The sequence below is a fragment of the Mus caroli genome, chromosome 14 (assembly GCF_900094665.2).
Source record: "Mus caroli chromosome 14, CAROLI_EIJ_v1.1, whole genome shotgun sequence".
Taxonomy (NCBI): Eukaryota; Metazoa; Chordata; class Mammalia; order Rodentia; family Muridae; genus Mus; species Mus caroli.
This window is the reverse complement of record NC_034583.1, coordinates 7756958-7777022: the sequence shown is the minus strand read 5'-3', so window position 1 is coordinate 7777022 and position 20065 is coordinate 7756958. Positions and strand designations below refer to the sequence as shown.

At 37.6% G+C, this 20065-nt stretch overlaps 1 protein-coding gene across 5 annotated transcripts in view; it reads right to left on the bottom strand.

Annotated features, from left to right (window-relative positions):
* The window catches only part of Slc4a7 (solute carrier family 4 member 7), a 91272-nt gene that overhangs the window by 52023 nt on the left and 19184 nt on the right, over window positions 1-20065 (bottom strand). For 2 of the 5 annotated variants that reach the window (XM_021181295.2, XM_029468782.1), the window contains exons 2-8: window positions 18333-18414; window positions 13761-13907; window positions 10191-10329; window positions 9347-9507; window positions 7770-7958; window positions 4890-5258; window positions 1701-1816 (exon numbers count right to left, since the gene is read on the bottom strand). In XM_021181295.2, coding sequence (XP_021036954.1) covers window positions 1701-1816; window positions 4890-5258; window positions 7770-7958; window positions 9347-9507; window positions 10191-10329; window positions 13761-13907; window positions 18333-18414 — 1203 coding nt within the window. The remainder of the gene's footprint in view (window positions 1-1700; window positions 1817-4889; window positions 5259-7769; window positions 7959-9346; window positions 9508-10190; window positions 10330-13760; window positions 13908-18332; window positions 18415-20065) is intronic. The other 3 variants (XM_021181294.1, XM_029468784.1, XM_029468783.1) reach the window with 2 other exon arrangements.

Sequence of the window (20065 nt, the reverse complement as noted above, 5' to 3'; positions counted from 1 at the left end):
CCGGCCTCTTGAGTCCCACACCCAGTGTGCCACAACTACAGTGCCAGGAGGCTGACTCCTGCCCAACGAGAGACAGGGAGGGTATACATGAATAGGCCAAGTAAAAAAGTAAAACTGTGACAGAGGAACAGAAATCAACCATATCTGCCATGCCCAGAGAAGATTTATACAATGTAAATTACAGTCATTTACTTATTCACCAACAAAGAATAAACTCCAGTTTAGCTAGGGAAACTTTCTGATAATCTGAAACAGCACTAGTTACAGCAAGGGACATTAGAAGTGACAGCTGTGACAGCCTTTTATCATCTGTTTTGTTTTTGACAAGATTTTGCTATTTAGTAGTATTTAGATATTTGGGGTGGTCTAAAGCTCAGTATGTAACCCAGGCTAGCCACAAACTTGAGAGCTTCTTGCTTGGATAACTAGAATTACAGGCATACGCTGGCATACCCACATGAACATGTTCAGAACAGTCAAAATCCCTACTGGCAAGTTTTCTTTAATGTAAAAGCACAAAGCTCCACAAAGCTCCAATACAAATCATTTCAACTTGTTTTCAGTGAGGTGTGTGTGATTTGTGTACAGATTGTAAAACAGAATAGAAGGCTTTAAAAAAAAAAAAAAAAAACAACAACAACAAAAAATGGATCCTGTTTGGCATTTAAAACAAAGCCTTAGTTATAAAATGTACAAATGTTAGTAATATATGCCTTTAATCCCAGCCCTTGGGAGGCAGAGACTGGAGAATCTCAAGGTTTGAGGCCAGCCTGGTCTACAGAGTGTGCTCCAGGATGACCCAAAAAAAAGTTAATATTGCATGAGTCAATCAACAGGCACCACATTAAAAGTACACTACCTGCCCCAACCAATAAGAAAGTAGTCTCCCCGCCCCACCCCCACCCCCCATCAGGCAGGGATTCTCTGTATAGCCCTGGCTGTCCTGGAACTCACTCAACCAGGCTCAACCCAAACTCAGAAATCCACCTACCTCTGCCTCCCAAGTGCTGGAATTAAAGGTGTGCACCACCACTGCCTGGCTTCAGTATTATTTATTTATTTATTAATATTTATACAAGTACACTGCAGCTCTCTTCTGACACAGAGCAGAAGAATGCATCGGACGGATCCCATGAAAGCTGGTTGTGAGCCACAATGTGGTTGTTGGAAGAAAGCAGTCCTGAAACTCAGCTGTCACTTATGCTTACTGCTCTGTTCTGGTCTTAATAAGGGTTATTTGTTTGTTTGCTTTGTGGGGTATTTTTTAATTTTTATCTAAACAAAACAAAATTCACAGCTTTTTGCTGTTGTTTTTATCGATCCATGCTTCCTAGTGGCATTCCAAACAGTGCTAACGCCATGCATTAGTAGCAACTCTGGGATGCAGTCCAGTCCAGGAAGAAGGCACTGTTTGTGCTACAAATGCCACTCCCAAAAAACCTCTTCAAAATGATTCTAGTATCATGGTATTGATAAGCAGGTACAAAGAAAAAATGCCGCACTGTTTACAGAATTGTCTTCTCAACCGCTGAAACTATAAGCATGTAGTTATCCAAATACTTGGAGCCTATCCCAGTTTCTGTCCGTACACCTCACAAGCATGCCATGGAACTGTATGTGCACCAGTCTACTGAATAGTGACTATTAGCAATGGCAACAAAGCGACACATTACTACTTATTCTTAAGTACTACAGCTTACCTTGCTAAAGTCAACAGTACTATTTTCTCTGCTTCCTCCACTTCCGTTACCTTTCATTTCACCACTTTTACTATTGTCCAAGTTTCCAGGAGCAGACTGTGGAGAAGCCAAAATCCCTGTATTTAAGAAAACACACAACCCAAATTAGTAAGAATAAAACCCACCTTGTAGCCTGATTCTCCTCATATCCTTAAAAGTGATGGTTTATTATGGAAGCAAATGTGAGAGGTTAAAACGTGGCAGATGTTAGCTTCATACTAGCAACATGAATTAGAACACATGAACAGGATGAAGTTGTGTATCTTAATATTCAAAGCATTTATACTAGAATCTACACATTAGCCATTTGAAACATGAATCAGTGTGGAACTACCAAAGATTTGAGCTAAGACTGGAGTCTTATGGTTCCAAATATATCTAGATAACACACTTTGATATCCCTAGCCCATGTAAATGATATGGAACTCAGTGAGGCCTGGCTTCATCTAGGATGCTCTTATCAATACTGTATGAATCCACTGACAAATTCTTAGTGTAATTCAGAAAATTTAAGAGCTACATTTAATCTTTCTAAATCACAAGTTTACTCAAGAATTTTGATTTCTTCAATAATGTCTAATTTCTACTGCCATTCTTCCTAAGAAATCTACTTAAAAGACCATAGACAAGTCTTTCAAGTAAGATTAAAAGTACATAATCAATGAAATTGGGCTAAATAATACTCATCACTTACAGCCATGTGCTCAACTAATCTCTATGGTTCAGCAAGCCTATAAGTTAGTACATGAACAGCATGGTTGTTGTCTGAATTATAAATGATGCATGTTCACATGTTAGTGTGCTCACTTCAGGTAACAGTCAACAGCAGCGTTTCATGGCAAGACAGCTCAAAAACATCACCTATACTAATTTATCTTGACCACAAAGAGTTCTATAAAAAGCTCAAATCTCAAAACACTTAAAATCCAAGTTGCATCACACAGATTTGTACCATTAAATACATATTTTTCTTGAAAGATAAAAGATCTAGTTCAAGAATATAAACTAATTAATGTTTCAAACACTGAACATTTTAAGAGGAAAAGACTGTAATATAATACAATCTATCATTGTATAGAAATTCAGTTAATATTGTTCAGTTAAATTCAGTCCTTTGTTATAATTAGTATCACTGCTACAATTTCAAGCATATCTGATATGCTAGATATATCCAAGCATGTTTATTCTTAAAGAATAGAGCAATTATAATTATTGAATATAAAATTAAGGCATTTGGGTTCAACTCTGGACTTAAGTCCTCTGTAATATTTACTTCTCTGTAACAAACTAGGGTATCATTGTAAATGAAAAGCCTTCATATGAAAAGCACTGCATGTAGATAATTCTCTAGATAAATTAAGCAATTCTGAAATAGAAGTTACTTCCTAAAATAAATACTCTTTGAGATTGCTGACTTAACATGGAGATTTCATTAAGATCCCTATGTCTGACCTTTGCCTCTATGGTTTCAGAATTGTGTCTCTTCCTTGCCTAAGAAAGCTGAAAAGAATTAACCTTATCAGGGGCTTCAAAATGTTCCCACAAAAGAAAATGAAGAAGCCTTTTATTAAAACTCTGGTGGCAACTGTGATTGTGTCCTATCCATTAATGACTGTTTAAATGTATTCTATAGAAAATTAAAACAAAAACGTACATAATGCATTTTTTAGAAAAACTCAGCCATCAGATTTGAGAGTTAAGAACAAGGAAATTTGTGATGAGGGGCTGCAAAGTCAGTAGGAAAAGAAAGAAAAAATAAAGTTCAACTGAAATTGCTTGGTCATCTTCAACCTGTCCCTTTTTCAAATGGCAGGCACTTGTTAAGAACACTTCACCTGCCAAGCACAGTAGGATGACCCTGTTAATACTAGCACTCGGAAGGTAGAAACTAAAGGATCAGAAACTCATAGCTACACAAGACCTGGTTCTTAGGAAAGAAACGAAAGCATGCTACCGAGATTCTCTTTCCAAACTCAGCTAAGTTAAAACTGTCTTCTTAATTAGTCTTCTGGGTAGAAAGTTCCTACAACTAAGATTCAGGCTAGTGAGGAATTGAAGCTTCCTGTCACGGCATAGTCCTCCTCCACCTATCAGGCTCTAGGGGGTCCTGCTAGAAATGGCTGAATGCTCTAAGAACCAATGGCAGTTAAGAAGTAATGATGCCTGATCCTGTGACTTTTCTTCAGTAGTAATGACCTTTACTCTACCTTCAGAAATCCATCCATTTTCATTTCATCTACTCAGAAAAGCTGATACATCTTGTCATAAAAATTCATGACATTAAGAAAAATGTATACCTAAATTTTCAATTAGCAAAAAATTTTACCTTAGAAGTTTACTTTCTTTTTTTTTTTTTAAGATTCTATGTGTGTGTGTGTGTGTGTGTGTGTGTGTGTGTGTGTGTTGTGAACATGTTCATATGAGTGGTCTAAAGAAGCCAGCAGAGGGCATCAGATGCTGGGGAGTCACAGGTACCATGAGCCATTTGACAAGAGTGCTAGAAGTCAGATTCTGGCTCTGCAAGAACAATGTGAAGTCTGCAGCCCTTACCATTAAGTATAGAGCCTATAGTTCTGCAAAACATGAGGGAAAACCTAGAATAACACAATCATAAATAAAAAACTAAAGTGTGTTCCAAAATACTTTACTCCTCTTTAAATAAAGACTACATGCAATTATGAGAGAATTTCAATCTTCTCAGAGAGATTGGGAAAATAAACATACATGGCACCCTATCATATAGGTAGATAAAGATGTACTATTCTTTAAAGAAAAGCATCAAAGCAAATTAAAGGGGCCTCTTCATTACCATTCTGTGCTTCCTCACCTTAAAAGTGCACAAGAAAAGCCACCCTTCTAAGTTCACATCAAAAAAATGTTTCCTAAAGCACTCCAATATCATGACCTCTAAAATTCCAGTGAAAAAATATATTTAAGGGTTTGACTTGTACACAGCCTTCTCTGTAGTTTTTTATGACCTAACTTTAATAAATTTACCATTTTCTGTAATATCCTATAAAAAACAAATCATGCAGAAGTCAATCATAAGCATTATCTACATATGCTGCTCAAGCTATGTGCTGACAGGCATTCTCAGTGCAAGTGACCCAGAGGCAGAAAGCACACGCGTGGAGGACTCTGGACAGTTGCCTGGAGTGAAGTCAGTATTTTCCTCCTTCTTCTGCTCTTGGCCTTTGAGTGCTTCTATGTCTTCCTCAGGCGGATGGATTACTACTCTGGGAATATCATCCCTGTCAGGTGACACCAGTACTTCTGGGGCCTGAGGCTGAGTCTGTTGGAAACTTCTGGAGGCCAGGCGACTTAAGTCGGGGGTGGAGGGAGGACTGCTCTGGGGAGTGGGTACTGGGGTGGTACACCTTGAGCCTGCAGGGGTGCCAGCTCTTGAAGAAGGAAGAAGATGGCTGAGAAGAAGGGACAAAGGCGATTCTCCTCTCAAGGAAAGGTTTGAGGCAGACAGACCTGTTCGCAAAGAATGGCGGGAGGCTGACAGGCCTTCCCCTAAGACAAAACAAATAAGTACAAAATGATGTTCATTGCATTAAGCAACAGAGAACACAAATCTCAATTTAAACCACAAATTACAAGCTTTAAATTTCTCTGTGAGGATTAGCAGGTCAGTCAGATTGTTACCCATAACATCACTGAAAAATTCTTAAACTTCCTGCCTGAATGGATATCTTTTTTTTTTTTTTNTTAAATTGTACCAACATCTACAGACCATTATCTCTCAAAGAGCCTACATTAGAATTACTTAATAATTTAACTTAAGACTAGTATTAAATGTTTCTCACAGTGCTCTTAAGTTTAAAAATGCAAGATAAATCCCAAAAACTATTTTTCAAGAGAATTATAGCCAGGTGTGGTGAATTCTTAGTTCCAGGCTTGCCTGGTCTATAAAGCAAATTTCAAGCCAGTCAGGATTACACAGTGAGGCCTGTCCTTTTTTAAAAAAGTGAGAGACAAAGAGAATTATGACATCAAGTTTTAAATCAATAATCCAAAGCACATCGTCTTGCTTCTACCACAGTATACATATCATATACACAATCATGGAATTAGCTAACTAAAAGCAAAGCATTGGGCAAGAGCAATGAGAAATAAGTCGAATATTTCAAAAGCATAGGAATATTTATACTTAAAATACCTGGTACTACTAGTAAGTGTGGCTTAACAGAGAAACACTCTTCTGTAGCTTTCTAAAACCAAACAGTAGTTACATAAGAAATGGAACAATCTTTTGTAATCTGCATAATCAAAGCTACATGGTCAGAAGAGTCAAATATAATAAAGATAAAGAGTGTGATAAACCCATTATTTGTTTGGTAATTAAAATAAGTTAGTAGAGGCAACTGTTAACACATAAACAACTAATATTTAGTTTTTAAGAGCTACATGCAGAAAAGTTGCTTACATTATAATCATAATGCAATGAAATTAGCATAACACTGCATTCAAAAATAATCATTGTGTTATGTTGACAATAAATTAAACTACAGAGAGAATAAAGAGAGACACTGCATAAAGGACTAAAAGCCTTTTAGCGTCCTTCAGGTGAGTGACCACTCTTCTCACAGTGGAGACCACAATAGAAGAATGAAACCAGAACTATCTATCCTGTGTATAACTTCTTTCTAAATTAAACTAAGTCCCTTAAATGTGCCATGCCATAATTTTAAACAGATTAAAAGACTCTTTAATAACCAAATTAAATATCTTACTCTGAGCTACAAACACTGGCTGATTGTCAACCCCTGACATGTTAAGGCCTTATGCATGTGGCTGATAACTCAGACTACCACTTAACAGCCATTCAGGGGCAAAAAGAGCAGAAAGCTATTGTGTCCCAGGTCCCATTTGTCATAAACTGCAAGCCTCCTAGGCTTCCTGTTAGATGCAGTAAGGACCCTCAGAAGCATCTGCATCTGGGCTTTCTAGGTTTTGTTATCCCAGTTTCTTTTCAAGAGCCAAATGAGAACCATACTGGTGTACTCCTACTATAGAAAAAAGAAAGTAAAGCAAGGCGAATGTTCAATGTGCATTAGTTCTAAGAAACAGACCCCTGTCTGGCTACTTAGAGTGCAGGAGGAAAGGAGAGACCTGATGGATGCTCCTCCAGAGGAACTGGCTTTCTTTCCAGCACCTATGTGGTGACTCACAAGCATCCTTAGCTCCATTCCAGGGGATCCAATACCCTCGTCCAACCTCTCACTCATGTGGAACATATTCATATTTGCAGGCAAAACATATACACAATATAAAAGTAAAGTTTACAAAACAAAGCCACTGTCTTCTCAAGTCCTACAAAACCTGCTATCATCCTCCAAAGGGGAAGGCAGAACTGATTTAACTCATTCTCAATGGACTGAAAGATACCAACTTGTCTATCTGAAAACCTTTCACAAAGCACATAAACATCTGAAACCAGTTCCTAAAACACTTGTTTATGATTAGTACTTTTAGCATATTTAGAAGGAAAAAAAAATCGAATACAGGCATAAAGTTCAAACTCAGTGTTTAGAATTAAAAACGTTAAAGTTATAGATCATATTTATTCCTCTTAAATAATTTGCACAAGAAACCTCAAATCAAAATTTTAAAAAGCAAATGTGATTTAGGGTAAGAGATAGCAATTTTATTTATAGACTACTTAAGAAAAATGTATGTCATCTTAGTAACAGTGAATGCTTTCTTCTCATCCAAGCGTTTTCTATCTCACACTGGTGTTGTTTGTAAGGTGTATAATTCTAGCAAGTGGGAGACTCAGGAAGAAAAATCAAGTTCAAGACCAGCATAGCCTACACAGTTTCAGGCCAGCCAGGATAGAGAAGGAGTCTATCTCAAAGAAACAAAAACAAACAAACAAAAGAAACACTTAAATGATAATTTTGGATATATAAAAATGATAACAATGTGGAAATACCACTTTTCTTACAACACGTATTAACTGTTACATACTAGAATGCCATTAGAGAAGTGTTAGGAAAAACTGAACACCACAACTGATCTCACCATTCCTTTCAAGCAAGTGAGGGTCAGAATGTTTCTTGCCTATATCTGCAAAAGATCGAACCAGGGGAATCCGACTCGTAAACCTTTTCTCATTTTGATGATGATGTCTCTTCAGAAGAGCTTCTCTGACGTTCTCCCTTATGGAGTCATCTAGCTGGCCAGATGCTATCATGTTGTCTAACACCATATCTAGTCAATGAAAAAAAAAAAAAATTCAGAGGTTTTCTATATAAATGCTATGAAAGGATATGCATAAAGATAAATATGAACAGTATGCATCCAACATGAAATAATGAATGAGACTCTTATTTTACTAAACAGTATATTTTAAAGAGGCTGTTTTCCTATATAGATATGGTAAATTCTAGTTAAAAAAATGAAACAGAAATAGTAAATTCTATTTAGCTAAATATTCAATGGCACAGGCTTCTGTGTTAGACTAGGAGCAGGGCAGTAAAGTGATAGCTTTTACTCTGCCTGAGGTACAAAACCAATGAAGATGATCAAATCCCTGACATAGCAAATTCTGTCAAGAAATAAAAAGGAATGGGAGAATGAGAGGCCTGATGCCTGTGCCCTTCTATGAATTAGTGTGGTCAGGGCAATTTTCAATACATTGTACAAATATGTACAAAGTTTTAAAAGTAACTTATTTATTTTACTATACTCGCCTGCCCCTGGGCATATATGCATGTGCACCATGTGGTTGCATAAGCCTATACCTATAGACATTTGAAGGGAGTGTCATATGCCCTAGAATTGGAATTACAGTTGTAAGCTGCTATGTGAGCTCTGGACATCAAGGCTAGGTCCTTTGATATACCAGGTATAAACGTTTCAAAAAATAAGTAACAACATTCTTTTTAAAAAAATAAAAGTTCTACTTTGTGACAACTATAAATATATATAAAGGGAGACTCATCTGTCTATACTCAATATTCCTAACTCTAACTCAATTTTTCAGTCATTCATACACAAATGGGATGTGACAATTCAAAGATCTCCAGAACACAGTCAAATCTAACAAATAAAATTCAAGGTATTTATAGCCCACAAATTACAGTTAAGTTTTTGGGTTTCTTAATAAATCAAAAAACTCCATCTACTGTTTTTCTGTGGGAGCAATCTGCACTGACTACATAGTATCTGGTTCACAACTAACATGATGTTGTTATTGAGCAACTGTAGACTAAAGTCATTAAATAAACACAACTCTTTTTCCATTTTTTCCAACTCTAACTCCTTAAAATCCTTCAAATCTGTCTTGTTGGCTTCCACTGCTGTATCTACTACCTACCTCACACAACTTCAAATAAATAGATGGACTTCTTGCTTCTATCCCAGTCCAGGGTGAACCAGGATAATATTCCCAAATTACATGTCAGAATCACTCTTTTCCCAACTTAATCACTAAAAGTTCCCACATAAAAGTAATGGTTCAGGCCAGTAAGTCAAGGGTGGTCTTCATTTGTCCTTTTTTGGGGCAAAGGGGAAAATCAGCTTAGGCCTAAGCCTAAATAACATCTAATTTTATTTAATTATATTAAATATAAAAAAAAATCAGTTTACTATATAACCTGCAATTTCGTCAAGAGTGCTTGCTCTCATATCCAGCATGACTGTTCCATTCAGGATACAACTCCTCAATTCAAAGAGACTATGCAAAGACAGAGTTGCCACATAGGGTTTACTCCATCGGTCACCACCATCTTCAACATCCTCTTCAAATTTCAGCCACCTAATTAAATAATATAGAGAAACTAAAAAATCAAGGACATTCCATTTTTTTATTTTAATGCCACAAACATAAACTTGATTTTTAAAAAGAAAAACAAGGAAATAAAATCACTACCAGAACAAAATAGTGCTTCAAATGCATTTCCACAAATCAAGTCATTATTAATTAATGCCTGCATCAACTAAAACCTGATACCTGCATCACATGACAAGCCTGAGGTTTAATGATATGTGACTAAGTCATCAGTTTGTTCCTTTGTGTGATAAACAAAATTTATACTTAAAAATAATAACGCCACAAAACAAAGGTGTAGCATTTCACATCTTTATGTAAGATATTAACTTCAAATTTGTTTAAAGCAATCTGAATATCACTATTATAACCCCCTCTTATAACATATTAAATGAGAATATTCAAGGGAATAAATTGAAGGCAAAGAAAAAAAGAAAATGTATAGGCATTAACAAGTATCAAGTGATTTGTTCCTATGAGCCCAGCGCTAAGTAGGGAGAAGCAGGAGGACTAGTGCAAGTTTGCCGCCAGCCTGGGCTAGATCCTGAGTTCTAGACCAGCCAGGATTGTAAAACAAGACCCTAGCTCAATAAATTCATAAGTAAACAAACAAATCCCCAACTGTATGTATCTTGTACTTAAAAGTTATAAACCAGTGTGAACAGTGTTACCTGGCCGTCTCCTTCCATTCGTACTCTTCTCCATCTCGGTAGCACAGCTCATCCATCTCTGTGAAGAGGTCGTGAGGAATGTGCTCCTCATCGTCGTCTTCGGTCCCGAGGATGAACTGCACCCTCTGCGATGGCGTGTCTTAGCAAAACAACAGTACAGACATTCTGGGCACAGTTTCAAACTAAAACACTTTTGTCATATAACATAGATTTTGGTGGGGTGTGGTGGTTCACATGTACAATTCTAGTCTCCAGAGGGCTGAGGTAAGAAAATAACTTCAAGCTCTAGGCCAGCCTGGTCTGCATGGTAAGTCCTGGACCAGTCTTACTTCCAAAATCCAAATAATACATAGTCAAACTTCAAGCTACCAATATGTACAAGTCAGCTTTCCTCCTGTTCTAGAGAAATACAACTGTCGGTTGGGGTTTATGAGGTCAGGATCATGGCAAGAAACATACTTGCAAAAAAGACACTAGACCATTAAATAGTAGAAAACTATTAAGACTTAAGACTTTCAATTAAAAACAAAATCTACCCTGCTGTATATGAGAAATGAATTCACACTAAAATTGAGCCCTTAAGTAAAAAACCCTCCAGGCCCTGTGGATGCAACAAACACTTGAAGAGGACAGTTAGTGAAAGATGTGAAAACAAATGGCAGACTTCAGAAAATGGCACAGAGTTTTCACAGGTTTTATGTTGAATGAATGCCCAGAGGCCAGAGCAATATTACTATGGCCAACTGCTCTATTCTTAGGACGTGCATGATTTTGAATGGCTTCATTACAATAGAACTTTTTTTAGAGACACCGTAGGTAGTATTTTTAACTACCATTTCTGAGTATTCATTGCTACTAGTGAGAAAAGATTGGTTTCCTATTGTGACCAGCGAATTCAATCAGGGCCATAGTGATGCTCACTGTTTAGAGTAACTGCCTCTTGCAAGACCCTACATCTGCAAAGACTTTTTTCCTTCATTGTAATCCATGTGTGATGTGTATACCCCCCTCCACACAAACACACACACATACATACACACACACACACACACACACACACACACGAGGTTAAGTGCTCCAGGACAATGCTGTATAAAGGTGCTAAGACAGAATACTTCAGCCTTTTTCTGAGACACTAAAGAGGATCTTAAGAAATTTGGCCAAGGACAGCTTTGAATGTGGCCCAAAACTATAGACTTACATAAAATATTATGAGATTATTTGTTGTTAAACACAATTACACAGTTCTTAAGCATGAGCTTTGTAGATCACAAACTCAAAACATAAACATAGGGACTATGAAAGTTCAGCCGTAAGAGTCCTTGCTCTGCAAACATGAGGACCTCAGTTCAAATTCCCAGCACCCACATAAAAATCCATGCATGCCTGAAACCCCAGCACTAGGAAAGAGATTGCATACTCCTGAGGGCTGAGCCTCAAGAGCAATAAAGCAGAGAACAGTAAAGTCACAGAGATCCACTTGCCTCTGTACCCTAAGGCTGGGAATAAAAGGTACACATCACTACGTCCCGTGATTTATTTTTTAATTATGTGTGTGTGATTGTGTGGGGTTTCTATGCATGTATATAGAGCCTACAGGGGCCAAAAAGGGGGTGTTGGATCCCTTGTAGCTAGATTTTCAGGTAGTGTGAGTTGCCTGAGGTGGATAGTGGGAACTGAACACGTGTCCTCTGATAGAGCAGTTAAGTTCTCTTCACTGAATCATTTAGCCATTTCTAGTCTTTGCTCATATTCTATCAGCTTAATGTTTCACCTTTTCCCTTAGTTGCTTAAATTAGAATATCACTGACTCCCACTCTTTCTTTCTAACAAATAAGGAAACAAGGATCAAATGGCCTAAGTCTCTAAGCACTGCATTGGTAGCACCTGAATATTTCTGGTGCAGACCGTCTGGCTTCACACAGTTCTGCACTGAAAGAAACCTGTGTTATTACTCATACCTGTGTTGTGCCAGTCTCTACCTGTCGCCCGTACTGTTCTCACTCTGAAACACTGTACTGCTTCTGGATTCTTCTTTAACCCAGACTTTGAGAATGGGGCAGGCTCTGCCTTGAGTTACCAGACCAGAAAACAGTTCCTGAGGAACTAGCTAAGGCAAACACAGGACTTATCCTTCTTGCCATGTTTCACAATTCAGAGTCTGGGCTACCCACTATCCAGAGACAGAGCTATTGTTTTTCAAATTCTGTCAAACTAGAGAACAGTTTCAAAATGCAGGCCTAAGGTGAGTTGAAAATAATGTATGGTATAATTGCAACTTGCTCAGAGAATGAGTATACCCTAAGTCTTCAAACAAAGATACCTTGATTAGCATGATTTAGATTACCAATCCACAACATATACATTATGTGGCTAGACTATGTACAATCACTAGCAGCACTGGAAGTACAAACACATGCCATCACTTGGCTGTTATGTGGGCGCAGGGAATCAAACTCAGATCCTCATGCTTGAGCAGCTCTTTCTTTATCCACTGGGCCATCTCCATAGCCCATAAATATGTACACTCTTAATCTCTTTTTAGATCAGAAAAAGGAAAGCTGGATGTAATGAGTTCCTATAATCTCACCACTCAGGAAGTAGAAGCCAGAGAATCTGAAGTTCAAGACCAATCTCTGCTATACAGTTGAGTTCAGTCTCTGCTATAAAAGATTCCGTCAACAAACAAAACAGCAACAACAAAAAGCATGGATGCCCTTTCCTACTAAGGCCAGGAAGAGTGACTCCTGCAAAGAAGGGTGGGAAGAAAACTAAGGGTCATCCTGTCAGCCCTTGAACACACCACCAATGTGTGTACTGACTAGAACACATTAAGTACTTCAATAGAGTGGGCTTCAAGAGCCTGCCCCTCAAGCACACAAATCCAGACATTCGCCATAAAAGACAAGGAGTCTGCAGACGTGTGTATGGATACCAGCCTCAACACAGCTGTCTGGTACACATTTGTTCAAAAAATATAAGAATGAGAACTCTCCAAACAAGCTCTATACTTTGGTAACGTACGTTCCTGTAAGTACATTCAAAAAAAAAAATCTACAGAAAAATCAATGTGGTTTGTGGATGAGAACCAACTGCTATGTGAGAAAGTTATAAAAAAAAACAAAACAAAACAAAAAAAAAAAACACTCTCTCTCTCTCTCTCTCTTACACACACATACACACGCACTCATACTGCTGATGAAAACAAAAATGACTACAGCCACTTTGAAAGTGACTCTAGAGGTTTGTCAAGAAATAGAAATTAAAAATGCCATACAATCTATCAATACCACTCCTGGGCATATAACCAAAAGAGTCTAGACCCCGCTGTAGAAACGCTTGTCCATCTATGTTCACTGCTGTTCTAGTTACAATAACTAGGAAATGAAAATGAACCTAGATGTCCATCAACAGATGATATCTGTCACCTGTAAGGAATATATGACACAGCTATGCTACGTGACAGAATATTACTCAGCTACGAAGAAAAAATAGTGAAATTTTCAATTCAAGTAAAAAGATGGAACTTCATGGAAAAAACGTCATCAGCAGAGAGCAACTTCTTCCTACCATAAGAAGGAGATTCCCGTCCATCTTCTTTATCTGAGTCTTTATCTTTTCTTCTCCGGTGGTGATGTTTGTGCCCTCGATGCTTGTGACGCCGACGACTCTCTTTACTAAATGGTACATGAACACCAACATACACAGCTCGATGACCTAGTTCAAGTTTTTTAAAATATGTTAATAGTTTAACCAAAGTGGAAGTATGACATTCAAGAAAGCACATCACACTTTATTCTAGAAACAAAGAATTACATGTGAGCTCAAAGTCACGACAGCAACAATAGCTGACTTCACATTACTTATTCTATAAAAGTGTCACATGTTACAGTAGAGCTCTGCAATAAAACTGATCATTAAACTAGCCACATGGATTACTCGTGTAAGCGTAAGTTTGTCATCTAAACTCAATCAAGAGAAGCTACATATACAATACAATATAGGATAAATTTATTCTACCTTCTAGAACTAGGAAGTTAAGGCAGGGAGAATGAGAGTTCATGATTAACCAGGGCTTTCAAGAGATAGAAAGCAGGCAAACAAAACAAAACAAAACAAAACCAACAAAAACTATGAACTTTTAAAAAATATAAGCACACACAAACATACCTACCTATACACATTTATTCTACCCACATTCAGGACCAAGTTAGTAGACATCCTCAGTGTATGTCAAAGGGTTATTAAGTACCTCATGTGTCATACTACTAACCTTTAAGTAAATGTTTATTTACTATTTTTTTCATTGGGTTTCAAAGGGTTTGTTATTTGATTTGAATAACAACAAGCTTCAAACATAAATAATCTAAAAACATCAATCAGGGATAGATAGATGGTTTAGGGGTCAAAGGTGCTTGTTTCTCTTTGAGACTTTCCAGATTTATCCCAAGCACCTACATAAAAGCTCAAAACCATCTGTACCTCCACTGCCAGGGGACTCAAGACCTCTTCTTCTGACCTCTGTGGGCACCAGTGTGAGCATGATACATACAAATACATAAAGGCAAAACACATTAATAACTAAATATGTCTTTTAAAAAATATGCACACTTTATATACACAACACACACACAAAGTAGCAGAACTTAAGATTTTATAACACCATTACTGTGCTTTTAGAATAAGAAAAGTTACTACTGGGAAAATATTATCCCTTGTATTCTAATCCCTCTAAGAAAAACAAAAGGTAGTCTCTGAATGAAATGGACTGGGTACATATAGCAACAATACTATGTCCACTAATTGAGAGGTGACAAACTGATTTTTTCAACAGTTCATTATTTAAGTTGTATTGCTTTGCTGAATATAGAGATGTGAACTACAAATTTAAAATATAGGCAACTCTGTAAAGAAAAAAACTCTTGACATAGACTGCTTGTTGCCTTTACATATAAAATAAAACAGTATGCTGAAATACTAGGCCAATAATACTCTTTTCATAAAAAAAAATTCATAAAATGGTCAGGAAATAAATATATTAGGAAACTTTTTATCCTGAGATATTTTTTTGTTGTTGTTGAGGTTTGGTCTGTTGCTGAAGTGCAATGCTAAATACTGGCCCCCAAGATCTGGTTGCCTTTGGGACAAGGAAACCTCAAATGATATTATGTAATGTTGCTCCTTAACTTAAAACTATTAGTTCAATAAAGATGCCTACAGCCTACCTATAGGTGGGCAGAAGAGAGGTATGTGGGGCTTCAGTTCCCCGGTTTGGAGTCTGAGGATAGACCATGCGGAGAGAGGAGAGCAGAGAGTGGAGAGAGGAGAGGACACTATGAGGTAAGGGATCATGAGCAGTGGCCATGGCTGGCCAGCCAGAGGAAGTTCCCCAGGCAGAATATGGCAAGTCATATCTCAGGGCTATTGACAGAGAAATAAGTAAAATAGCTTAGAGAACTGATATCTTCCAGCTTTAGTGCTGTTAAGGCTTATTATAAATACAAAGATTTTGTCTTTTATTTGTAAACTGAATGATCAAAGGTGGGGTAGAAAGCCCCGATTAATTTTTACTATAACAAATTTCTGTTCTCATTTTAGCATTTTGACACAGGGTCTTACTAGGCTAGCAATGAACTCAGAATCCTTTTGCCCCTGCATGCCAAGCAGTGATTACAGGAATGTACCATCTTATCTGGCCTCATAGATGAGACTTAAATGTATACTTGATCCTTACCAGCCACATTTGATCCTAATCATTTGACAATTCCCTACTTACAAATAGGCTGACTTGGTATCAATCAAGTAAATGAAGTTGGGCCTGGTGGCACAGCCCATTATCTCAGCACTTGGAAGGCTGACCTGTGAGTTCAAGACTGGCCTGGTATATTAGCTACTTTTCTCACGTCAGCTTTCTGGATGCTGAGACCAAATACATGACCAACAACTTCTTACAAAGGAGGAGTTATTTCAGGATAGTTTGAGAGCATATATTAAACTCAGCAAGGCATGACAGCAGACACATGAGGCTCTTGCTCATATCTTGACAGATCAGGAAACAAAGACAGAGGACTACAAAAACTCTACCGTGTCCTCCGCTTTCCCTGCCACTCTGCTGCTGTCTTTCTTCTTTTTCCCTTTCTTTCAGACAGGGCTCCTAGGCCATAGGATAGTTGTTACTAACATTAGAGGTAGGTTGCCCTTCGTCAATTAAAACTCTAGAAATAGCCACACAGATATGCTCACAGGTGTGAGCATATTCTAAGTGCTTCTAAAAGTTGACATTGAAGACTAACCATCAGACCTACTACGCTCTACAGCAAGTTCTTGGGCAGAATGAGCTACAGAGCAAGGTCTTGTCTCAAAAACAAATGTGTTAAGTAAATGAGCAACTTTTAAAGTAAAAACTTAAAAGACTTTAAACTAAAAACCAGACTTAGGGAAACACACTGAACTTATTTGTTGAAACATCTCCTAGTACTCAAGCACTCTGCCTAAAATACTAAGAACTGGATACAATCTCTACGAAAATTAAGACTTTATTATTAGGGAAATTAGAACTTACAGATTTAAAACTTAATTATTCAAAGTTTCTTCAGGGATGGCAGGCATGCTTCTGGAACTAAAGCTGTGATGGTTGTACAACAATCGCATATAAACATGGAACTGAATGGTTAATTGTACATGTGAATTAGACCGCACTAATGTAAATAACTGTAAGTAAACTCAGTGCTTTCACAAGATTTTTTAGTGAAACTATAACTGAAGAGACAACTGCTGTGTATTAAGATTACAATCTCATGGCTCCAGCTAACACTTACAACACCGACCTAATATACTAAGATAAAAAAAATTCTATGAGTTCATAGCAGAAAGATTAGAAAAAGATGAAAATATACTAAAGCTCCAGTCTTAGCTGTTTCCTTTGCTCTTGTCCTTGGTATCCTCTGTTACAATATATTACATGTGGTACTTTGGAATTTTAAGTCATTTTTACCCAGGCATGTAAGCTCATGCAGATATAAGCTCATCACTCAGGAGGCAGGGGCAAAAAAATTCAGAATAAAATGCAAAGGACTCCATTTTTTTCTTAAAAGCATCAGATTAAGTACTTAATATAGGACTGGAACATATTTAACATAAAGTCCTTAAAGTGTATATGAAAACTTTTCCATTAACATGAATTTAGCCAAATGTTCCACATTAATTCATCAATAACATGATATAATATCTACAACCATGTTGCATGGGTCCTTGCTGTGGTACACACTTCATCTCAATCTGCAAACTGTGAACCACTGTACCAAGTACAACCCACTCACCCTCCTCCACTGTCAGTGTCATGACCACCAGGTCAGAATGAGAGACCCACACTGATTAGAGGAGCCTAAGGAGACACAACCTAAGAGTAAAGGTACCATATATCTCAAACTGTGTCAACTAGGGTACTCGGAACAAAAAAGGCCAGTAGTCGAAAACCAATCAATTCCAAACAAAAGCTGTAGCTGAGGAATCTGTAAGTAAACCCATTTCTAGTTGCCCAGTGTTAGCTTTTGTATTTTCACAAATGGTATGATTTATTATTAGTAACATTAGATAAGTCCCTGTAAGGTGTGTAAGGTGCACACAAAAAAAATGTTCTGTAACTCCAAAACTATTTCTAAAACCAAAGGAAGAAAGAAAACTAATAGATTTTCCCCCCTATGAGAGAATAAAGAACTCATTTGCTGCATAATTCTAAGTGGGGGTTACTGTAGCACCAATGAAATGAGCAACTGATGACAAATAGTGATACCTGTAGCTGCAAACCTGGTACCCCAGCCAGGATACCAAAATCATGGGAAAGGAATACATTTTCTAATCATTACTTTTGTTTTCACAAGTAATGGCAACTGTCAATGAGGTGGGGATGGCTTTCAGAAAACTATCTATGCCCATACTTCAAGAGAGTAAACATCAGGAAATAGTCTGACCATAAGATGAGCATCTGCAGAACTATTATTCATTGCACTACAGTACAAAAGTACCCAATCGCCTTCTAAGTAAACAACATTTCCAGAAGCTCTAAGTTAAACGTAAGAAAACATTGACAAGAATCATCTGTTCATTTCCCTGCTAAACATAAGTTATTTTAAATGAACTTACTTTCTAATTCTTCTTTTTCAAACTTGGTGTTCACAGTTGAGCTAGTCTTGCCAAGATCCACAACAGCTTCTTCATCTGGACCCTAAAAACAAGGCATTCTCCTTTACTATAATCCAATGAACATGAAGACCTTGGCTTTATTATTTCAAAGAGCCAAAAGCAGATGCCTTCTCACAAAGTAGCATTCTGAGAGTGACTGTATCTGTTACAGGAAATTTTTAAATCCATAATTATAATTCTCATAGGAAGAATTAAAGTGACAGTGTCATAAACCATTTAAGAAAAAAAAAAAAAAAAAAACTAAGCCAGGCGGTGGTGGCGCACACCTTTAATCCCAGCACGTGGGAGGCAGAGGCAGGTGGATTTCTGAGTTCGAGGCCAGCCAGGGAACCCTGTCTCGAAAACAAAACAAAAGAAGAAGAAGGAGGAGGAGGAGAAGGAGAAGAAGAAGAGGAGGAGGAGAAAAAAAAAGAGAAAAAAATACTAGCCGTCTGGGCTGGCACCCTGAGCAGACCTTGGGCGCAAACTCCACAGCCAGCCCCACAACACCCAGAGGAAGCTCCACTCCCAGGAGCTTCCTGGATCAGAGGATCCCAGGATCCCAGAATCACAGGATCACAGACACAGCTTGACTCTGAGGAGTTCTGACACAACCAGGATCACAGGAAGAATAGGCTCCAGTCAGACATAGCCAGAGCAGGTAGCACTAGAGATAATCAGATGGCAGGAGGCAAGCACAGGAACATAAGCAACAAAAACCAAGGTTACTTGGCATCATCAGAACCCAAATCTCCCACCATAGCAAGTCCTTGATACCCCAACACACCAGAAAAGCAAGATTCTGATCTAAAATCACTTCTCATGATGATGATAGAGGACATTAAGAAGGACATAAATAACTTCCTTAAAGAAACACAAGAAAACACAGGTAAACAGTTAGAAGCCCTTAAAGAGGAAACACAAAAGTCCCTTTAAAAGTTACAGGAAAACACAATCAAACAGGCGAAGTAAAAAAAAAAAAAAACAAAACCATCCAGGATCTAAAAATGGAACTGAAACAATAAAGTAATCACAGAGGGAGACAACCCTGTAGTTAGAAAAGCTAGGAAAGAGATCAGGAGTCATAGATACAAGCATCACAAACAGAATACAAGAGATAGAAGAGAGAATCTCAGGTGCAGAAGATACCATAGAAAACACTGACACAACAGTCAAAGAAAATGTAAAAAGCAAAAAGATCCTAACCCAAAATATCCAGGAAATCCAGGACAATGAGAAGACCAAACCTATGGATAATAGATATAAAAGAGAGTGAAGATTCCCAAGTTAAGGGGCCAGTAAATATCTTCAACAAAATTATAGAAGAAAACTTCCCTAACCTAAAGAGATGCCCATAAACATATAAGAAGCCTACAGAACTCCAAATAGACTGAACCAGAAAAAAAAAAAATTCCTCCTGTCACATAATAATCAAAACACCAAATGCAGTAAATGAAGAATTTTAAAAGCAATAAGGGAAAAAGGTCAAGTAACATAAAAAGGCAGGCCTATCAGAATCACACCAGACTTCTCAACAGGGACCATGAAAGCTAGAAGATCCTGGGCAGATGTCATACAGACCCTAAGAGAACACAAATGCCAGCCCAGGAAACTATACACAGCAAAACTCTCAATCACCATAGATGGAGAAAACAAGATATTCCATGATAAAACACAATATCTTTCCACAAATC